The sequence below is a fragment of the Rhododendron vialii genome, chromosome 4a, assembly GCF_030253575.1.
Source record: "Rhododendron vialii isolate Sample 1 chromosome 4a, ASM3025357v1".
Lineage (NCBI taxonomy): Eukaryota > Viridiplantae > Streptophyta > Magnoliopsida > Ericales > Ericaceae > Rhododendron > Rhododendron vialii.
This window is the reverse complement of record NC_080560.1, coordinates 25,752,552-25,761,560: the sequence shown is the minus strand read 5'-3', so window position 1 is coordinate 25,761,560 and position 9,009 is coordinate 25,752,552. Positions and strand designations below refer to the sequence as shown.

The following is a 9,009-nucleotide window of genomic DNA, read 5'->3' as shown; positions in this document are numbered from 1 at the left end:
GGTGATCAACCACCAAGGGTCAAGGTTACACCGCCCCCAGTCCCTTCGGAGAGCGACGCGGTGATTGGGGATGTTTCGGTGTCCATGGGGGACTCGGTTTTGGCAGCCACGGCCGAAGAGGATGCGGCCTCGGCTGCTGTGGTAGGCAGCGACGGTGGCGATAGTGGAGAGGTGGCCGGTGATGGTCTTGGTGTGGAGGGCTTCGGTGCAATAGAGTCGAGGGGCGATGGCGAGGCTGTGGGCCAGTCAGGGGCTGTTGGTGGTTCGGAGGAGATGGCCACGGAGGCCCATAGTGGTGGTGGTTCAAATCGGGCAGAGGAGGAGACGGAGGCCTCTCCTGCAAGAGAGCCTCGAGCCAACTTAGGGAAGGACCCCATTGTCGAGGAGGAGCCGGGAGAGGAGCAGGAGACACCGGCCATGTTTGTAGGCAGTGGCGCAAGTGCGGGGTCGTCGCGGCCCATAGGTGCAGGGAACTTTTTAGAGACAGTGTCCCTCGCGAACCTGGTGGAGACTTTGCGAGGGGTACCTGGGCTGGCTGAGGCTTTGCTTGAGTCCCGTGAGCGAGAATTACATGTCGAGCTAGAGATTGGAGCGGCCGAGGGGCCACGGGTTGAGGAGGAGGAGGTTTTGGTTCCACGGAGGATCGTGGTGGACGAGGCGACTACGGTCCTTGGGCGGGACCGGCCTTTTACCGAGGAGTCTTACGTGCCACTTCGGTAGGCATGGTGCCTGCGCTGCTAGATGCCTATAGGCCTGAGAGGACCGCCTATGACAAGGCCTTAGTTCTGAGGGACACCCAGCAGCACATGTCTTTGCAACGAGATGAGGTATGCTTTAATACTCGTATTTCAATACAATTCACTATGCCTCTCAATTCCATGCTTTAGAATATGATGCCTATTCTGAGTATTATGCCTGTTTACTGAATATTATCCATTAATCGTAACAGGCGATCATGATTTCGTGCTACGAGGGTGCAGCTGACGTGCCAAAATTCTAGGAGAGGCTCCCTGAGGCAGTGAGGGAGATGGTGAGAGAGGCAGGCTTCGGAGAGTTTGTTAGGGTGTTGACACGGGTGAGCAACGATCGCCAGGTAGTGAGGGCATTCGCCGAAAGGTGGTGGGACACGACAAACTCGTTCCACTTCTCTTTTAGTGAGATGATGGTGACGCCATTGGACTTTATGGTGATCACTAGTCTGAGGGTCGGAGGTGACCCTATCCCTTACGATGCTGCGGCAGGGAGAGACCTCGAGCTTCAGAGGCGTCTCTTGGGGTACAGGCTAAGGGCAGAGAAGGGGGATACGCCATATGCCCAGCTTTTAGACTTTTGGACGGAGCCTCCGGTGGGTAGGGTCCAAGAGGAGCAGATGGCGAGGTGGTTCCTGTTGTACGTACTTGATGCGTCCTTGTTTCCCAACAGGCACAACTGAGTACACCTTTCTTTCTTGCCTGCACTGACGAATATCGAGGAGATTGCCTGTTTCGACTGGGGCGGTGCGGCTTTGGGGGCGTGCTATGCCTTCATGGGGTCTCTTTCCTGAGGAGCAGGGAAGAGCCTTGGCGGCTATTGGAGAGTCTAGGAGGTATAGCTTGAAACTCTGCTTTTTAACATTTGTTAGCTTTCCATTCATTCATTGCATGCCTTGTGCTAACTCTTAATGCTTTGATTTGCAGCTTTGGATGTACGAGATACTAGACATGTACCCTCCCACGATGTCATGTCTTGACGACATGATACTTCCTCGGGCTCTCCATTGGTCAAAGGAGTATCGGGGCGTGAAGAAAGGGAAAGGCAATTTGAACGCCTACCGGTTGTACTTGGACGAGTTGCGTCCTGATTAGGTATCCATGCTTCCTTTGATTTCCTAATTCATGTTCCCAACACATTTCTATTGAATGATTTCCTGACGCATGCTTCCCATTGTAGGTACACTGGCGCATCTGGGATCGCTTTGAGGTTCCATATGTGGCCCAGAGTAAGGAGGTGGTGAGGGGGAGAGTGCTGTTTGAGTCCCTTTACGGCTGGGAGTGGTACCTGGGTGACCGGGTATCATGTCAGTCGTTAAGGCTGGACACTTTTCGAGTCCCTGTGCCATTTCCTCCTTCTGTGCAGAGGACGAGCCAGTATACGCTGGAGGAGGTTGAGCGGTTCACGCAGCTGAACCCTCAGCTCGAGCCGTTGTTTCAGGCCGGTGTTGACTATGCAGAGTACCAGGCTTAGTACCTGATGCAGGGCTTTGGGATTAATGCTACCTGGGAGGCACAATGGCAGGCGCGAGGTGGTAGAAGTGGTATGAGAGGTAGGGGAGAAAGAAGAGGAGATGGAAGTAGAGGAGGTGAGGGTTCTCGTGACGGCAGTGCAGGTCCGAGTGGAGCCAGGCTGCTTGCACTCTCCTGGACAGTGGACGTGGTGACTGCTCAGGGAGTCCCTGGCCTGGTGGAGGTACCACGTCCTACAGTCGAGCCTCCAGAGTTCCTTGCTAAGGTATATCCTATTTTTGTTCCCTTCGTCCGTCTTGCTATTGTCACTGCACGTTCTAATTTTTCCTTTCAATGCACAGGTGACTCCGGAGTACGCTAGGGAAATGGCAGCGGCCATGATGGGCCTAAAGCAGCTGGTGCGTCAATATGCCATGGGCCATCCCCTGGCAGTACTGACTCGCATTGGAGGGACGATGGTAAACCCTTTGAATTTCTACTGCTTTATCTTATTCTAATTCAAGATTATGATGTGTATGCTATATGAATGCTATTGCAGGCTAGAAGAGGAGCTTCACGAGGGCTATGCCAGAAGTCTGTTGGCATGCCTGTGCAACAGGCTTCTTCCGCTGGCTCTTGAGAGGAGCGACCCTCAAAGAGACAACGACGATCTGGCGGCACCGATGAGTAGCCTATTGCTGTTTCAGACGAGACCGAGGAGACTATAGACATTGATTTGGAGGACACCTCTAGTAGTACCGTGCCTAGGGTGACTCGCACTCAGGAGGTTGTCAGCTCTGAGGCAGAGGAGGAGGTCTCTGAGGAGGAAAAGGAGGAGGGTGAGGACAGAGATAAGGGTGATGACTGAGTTTTCTTTTTTGCTTTTTGTCTTTTGGTGGGGCCTGCGTGCTTCGTTTTGTAGGGTGCCTGTTTACCCTTGGTAGATAGGATTTTTTGCATTAGGCTTGCAAGCCTTATTTTACTATGTACTCCGACTCATGGATGCCCAGGAATTTATGCATAGAAGTTGTTCTTTCAAAGTCTTTGTCACTCAATCTCTTTTATTGCTACTATTCAACGAGAATGGAATAACTAAGACACTCACCAAAATGTACAACTAGCCATAAATCATAAAACTGAGTCCATTGCGTGGTTTGCAATGATTGACATAGAACTAGAAATCGAAGAAGTAATTGAACGAACTTGGAAAAATTGATGCTTTACCCAAGAATTTACATAAATGCCCTTGCCACGGGTTTGAATACGACTATGACAGACTTCGAAACTTGATATGTAACCTAAAAGTTTGACCTTATGCTTGGAATATGCTTGAAAACTAGGAAAAAAGTTGACTACGGAAGGTGACAACTTCAAATTTTGACTTGGGACCAGAACCTGAACTTGGACCAAGTTACTTTTGACCAACGTGACTTGTGATACTCGAGAAAACAACTTGAAACGATCCGAGATGTGATTTGACATGTTGACACGGCTTAAGAATGGGATTATGTTGACTTTTTGCATCATGACCTTGAATTTCGGCAATTTAATCAAAACGAAACATCCCTGAAGTCCCAAATACTTGTTGGAGTGTGTTCTAGTGGTTGGTGGTGCCCTGAGATGCCTCAAATCCATTCCATGCTCTTGCTGTCAAAAACTGCAGAAATGCAGACGCAGTATGCTGTGCGTTCTTTCAAAACGCCGTGTGTTACTCCTCAAGGCTTCACGGGTACCAAAGCTATACCGTGCTGATTCTCCCAGATCTAATACGCTATGTGTGGCTCTACTATGCCGCGCGGGGTTATCTTCCTGACACTCTGCATTTTGTTGTTTCCCAAGGCATTTTGCACGAAGGTTGAAGCTTGACCTGTGCAAAGGCATTTCAAAGCCAGTGCATGTCTGCATTGTACTTCCATGCTATGACCAAGCCTTTTCCTATGCAAGACTCATGAAAAATTTGCACTTTTGAAACCCAAGGTTCCTTGAAAGTTGAAGTTGTTCCCTCCATCCTTCCTATAAATTCAGGCCTTTAACTCCAAATTCTTTCCACTCCACTCAAGTCTCACTCTTCTAAAGCTCACTCTTCCTCCCAATGGCCCTTTCGCTCACCGGTTCACTTCACTCATGGTTGGTTTCGATGGAGGTTGTCAATTGGCTTAACTTCTGGGCTCATGGCCTCTACTCCGTGAGGTACCTTCGCAACATCCGTCTTCGCCCTGAGCTTTTGAGGGCAGCCGCGTGTCTTTGGGACCCCGGGATCCTTGTGTTCTGTTTAGGCGACCAAGAACTTTGTCCCACCGTAGAGGAGTTCCGTGCGTACCTCGGTTGTTTCGGCTCATAAAAAGTCATTATCCCTCCTGTTCGTGAGAGCATCCACGAGGTTTAATCCGCAGCCCTTGGATTGAGTAGCGGCGATGCCCACTACTTAGTTAGCGATGGTCGCCTCAACGTGATGCGACTTATTGAGATGTTTTCTCCCCCCGGTGATCTTGCGGACATAACTTATCAAACTCGGCGCATGACTGCCCTCTGCATGTGCCTGCTTACGGCCTACCTTTTGGTACCCTTCACTGGTCATGCTGGCTTAGCTCTTGTCAGCATTGCCATCCAAATCGAGGCTCGAAAGGACGTGATTCCGATGGTTTAGCTGAGACATTGATAGGTTTGGATAAAGTTTGTTCTGGAGAGACTGAGACTTCCGAAGGTAGTCCTCTCCTCCTACAGGTTGGCTTCTCACTCAGCTCTCCTTTTTCGAGTCTTTCTCACGTTCTCATTTTACCTCAACGCTCGGTTTGGCTTCCTATGGTTTCTTACCTGTTTTTCTCTCTTTTGTAGATCTGGGTTTGTGATAAGGTGAATGTGCTGACCATTCCTCCTGGCAATTGGACATATGAGGCTAGGTTGTTATCCCTCCGATGCTTTGAGTTTGCGGACAGGCGAGTTCCTGAGTGGGTCAACTTCTTTAGGCACCTGCGAGCTGAGACTATTTCGTGGAGGTGTTCGTGGCTAGATCTCCCACCTATGACTATGCACTTCATGGGCCCTCAGTGGGTCGTCCTGGCTGATTTGGAGGCCTTTACTTTCTATATCCCATACCGGATTCAACGTTAGCTCGGCCTTAGACAGGAGGCCCCTACAGAGGTTATGGTCGATGTTGTTCTGCCCTTGTTTTGCCACTCCGTTCTTCACAACTATCAGCGGTTCTAGAGAACTCGTGAAGTGACTGATGCACACCCTTATCTGTTTGTGATGGTTCGTGGGAGCTACCGGAAGTGGGTCAGGAGGGATATTGCTGCGAGGGCTGGGGCCCAAGGAAACTGACTCAATCCTACTACCCCATCCATGGAATAAATTGTGGACCCTGTTTTCATCATGTTGCACTTTTCGAAAGTCATGCTCAGCTATATGTATTAAAAATAGTTATTATACTAAAATGAGTCGCGGAGGGCTTTCCTCTTTTTAATTTAGTGCTTTGAATTCTTGCAACCTGGATTTTTGTTTTGATTGATCATGACCGAGCCTCAGAGTAAGGCTTCTACGTATCCTTATGGCAAAGAAATCAGGTCATAACGTAATTCAGGTTAGGGTTCGCTCTGGTCTTAACACTCTCCTTTTGTGCTCTAAATTTTGCCTAGTACCGCCCTTTCGGATTTTCGGTCTAGCGAGCTCATTTATTGAATGCCTTAATTTTTGCTTAGGATGCCCTTGCGGGTTTTCAATCCTGGCAGGCCTTTGCTCTAACTTTTGCTTGGGTCTGCCAGCCCTTGCGATTTTCAGCCCAGCGAGCCTCTCTCAAGGGTAATAGCGCTTGAGTTGATCCAAGTTGACCAAAGTTGAAAATTCATTTCTGTCCAAGTCAATAAGCTGCGCAGCTCCTCTGGATAATGTATGGCCCGGACCACTTCAGTCGGAAATTTCCACGCGGATCGTAAACTGGTGCCCAAATTTCCTTTAAAACCATATCACCTTCTGACAAGTCCCTAAGCTTCACCTTTTTATTGAACGTGCGTGCAATTCTTCTCTGACACCCTTGAATATGATAGAGAGCCCTCAACCAGCATTCATCGAACAACATGAGCTCTTCAAATCGATTGCTTAACCACTCTGCCTCCTGGACCTCACACTCGATCATAGTTCGAAGAGATGGAACTTCCAACTCAATGGGAAGTACAGCCTCCATACCGTAGACCAAAGAGTAAGGGGTTACCCCTATTGGTGTACGTACGGATGTGCGATATCCCCATAAAGCTAGCTACAACTGCTCATGCCAATCTCTTGCGGATTGAATGGTCTTTTCCAGGATGGCCTTAATTGTTTTATTAGCTGCTTCTATGGCTCCATTGGTTTGCGGCCGATAGGTGGTTTACTTGTGTACTTGAATCTGGAACTCATCCAAAACTTCCTTGGCTTTTCCCTTGAAATGAACACCATTGTCAGATACAAACGCCTGAGGGACTCCGTATCGGTAGATGACGTTGATAAAGTGTGCAACTTGAACTGTAGTCAACATGGCATAAGAAGCATCTTCTACCCATTTTGTGAAGTAATCGATGGCCACCAAGATGAATTTATGACCATTAGACGCAGCTGGCACAATTCTCCCGATGACATCAATTCCCCATACCGAGAAAGGCCATGGCGAGGTCATTTGATGTAGTTTAGATGGTGAGACATGCATCAGGTTGGCATGGATTTGGCATTTGTGACATTGTCGTACGTATTCTACACATTCTGTCTCCATGGTAAACCAGAAATATCCCTGCCTGGGGATCTTCTTGGCAAGCATTATGCCACTCATGTGAGGGCCACACACACCTTCATGAATCTCCTCCATTACCCTTCTTGCTTCTGTGCCATGGATGCATAACTTGTGCATGCCGCAGGGTGACCTTCGATAGAGATTTCCGCTGCAGATGATGTATTAAGCTGCCATCCTCTGGAGGGCGATCTTGCTTTTCTTGCTTGCTTCAGTGGAGTATTCTCCTCTTTCCACAAATCTCTGAATGTCATAATACCAGGGGTGACCGTCTTCAGGCTCGTCAACAACCATGACATGCTGGTATACCTGTGTGTCCCTTTGTTCTATCACAATCGGCCTCAACTTCACACCGAGAGGGATTTCAACCATGGATGCCAAAGTTGCCAAGGCATCTGCAAACTGATTCTTGAGTCTCGGCACATGAGTTAAAGTTACCTTGTTGAAATGGGGGATGAGATCCTCAAGATCTTGATGGTATGGCTTTAGCTTTTCTTCTTTGACTTTCCAATCACCATTGGCTTGTGAAATTACCAGGTTGGAATCTCCCATCACTTCCAATTTCTCTATACCAATTTCGATTGCTGCTTCCATACCTACAATGCAAGCCTCATATTCCGCTTGATTGTTGGTGACCTCAAAATTTAGCTTGAAGGCGAGCGGGATGTGAGACCCGTCGGGTGCTATTAACAACACGTCAATTCCAAACCCTTTCTGATTTGCAGCGCCATCGAAGTATAACTTACAAACATCCTCAGCTAGAGTCATTATGTCTTCATCAGGAAACTGAGACTCGGCATCTTCGCCTCCTTCGATTGGGCAGTCGACCAGGAATTCAACAACAACTCTTCCTTTTACGGATTTCCTAGTGACATACCTTAATTCGAATTCTGCTAGCATTAGTAACCATCGTGCCATCCTCCCGGTGAGAGCTGGTTTCTCAAACAAGTACTTGAGAGGATCCATTCGGGAAATCAGCCTCACTAGATAGGCTAGCATGTAATGTCTTAACTTTTTAGAAGCCAAGACGAGTGCCCATCACGTTTTCTCCAACGAAGTATAACGCTCTTCACATCCCACCATCTTTTTACTCAGATAGTAGACTACCCTTTCAACCCTATCATCGCCTTCTTGCACCAGCATACACCCCATAGAGGATGGAGTGACTGACAAGTATAGGATCAAAGGTTTTCCTGACCAGGGGGGTGTCAACACTGGCGGACTTCGTAAATAAGCTCGGATTGCTTCGAAAGCTTTCTGGCACTTATCGTTCCATTTGAATGGCACACCCTTCTTGAGCAAGCGAAAGATTGGTTCACAAGTTGAAGTTAGTTTGGCAATGAATCGACTGATAAACTATACCTTACCGAGAAAACTCCTCACATCTTTTTCAAAGCGTGGCGGCTCCATCTCCAAAATCGCCTTGATTTTTGACGGGTCAACCTCGATACCCCGAGTGGTAATCATGAATCCGAGCATTTTTTTGGCTGTGACTCCAAACGTGCATTTAGCTGGGTTAAGGCACATCCTGCATTTTCTGATTCTTTCAAAGAACTTTCTGAGTGCAGGTAGGTGCCATTCTCGTTCCTTGGCCTTAACGATCATGTCATAACGATCATGTCATCAACGTAGACCTCCATTTCCTTGTGGATCATGTCGTGCAACAAGGTCATGGCGGCTCGCTGATAGGTGGATCTAGTGTTCTTTAGTCCGAAAGGCATCACCCGATAGCAGTAGGTTCCCCATTCAGTGACAAACGTGGTTTTCTCCTGATCTTCTGGGGCCATTAAGATCTGGTTGTACCCTAAAAAGCCATCCATGAAGGAAAGCAAGGCATGCCCAGCAGTGTTGTCAACCAGTACATCAATGTGTGGTAATGGGAAGTCATCTTTCGGGCTTGCTGTGTTGAGGTCTCTGAAATCAACACAGACCCTAATCAGGTCTCATACGTCTCAGTTTCTGCTTTACGGGTCTTGCATCGGGGTAAAGGGGAATCCAATGCTCTGCAATCTCGGGATCGATTCTGGGCATGTCCACATGTGACCACGCGAA

At 48.4% G+C, this 9,009-nt stretch overlaps 1 protein-coding gene across 1 annotated transcript; it reads right to left on the bottom strand.

The window, feature by feature from the left end:
- Positions 1-7,122: 7,122 nt before the first annotated feature.
- On the bottom strand, positions 7,123-7,923 carry LOC131323841 (uncharacterized). The gene has a single exon (XM_058355680.1). The coding sequence runs from the start codon at positions 7,921-7,923 to the stop codon at positions 7,123-7,125; it is 801 nt and encodes a 266-aa protein (XP_058211663.1).
- Positions 7,924-9,009: the final 1,086 nt, after the last annotated feature.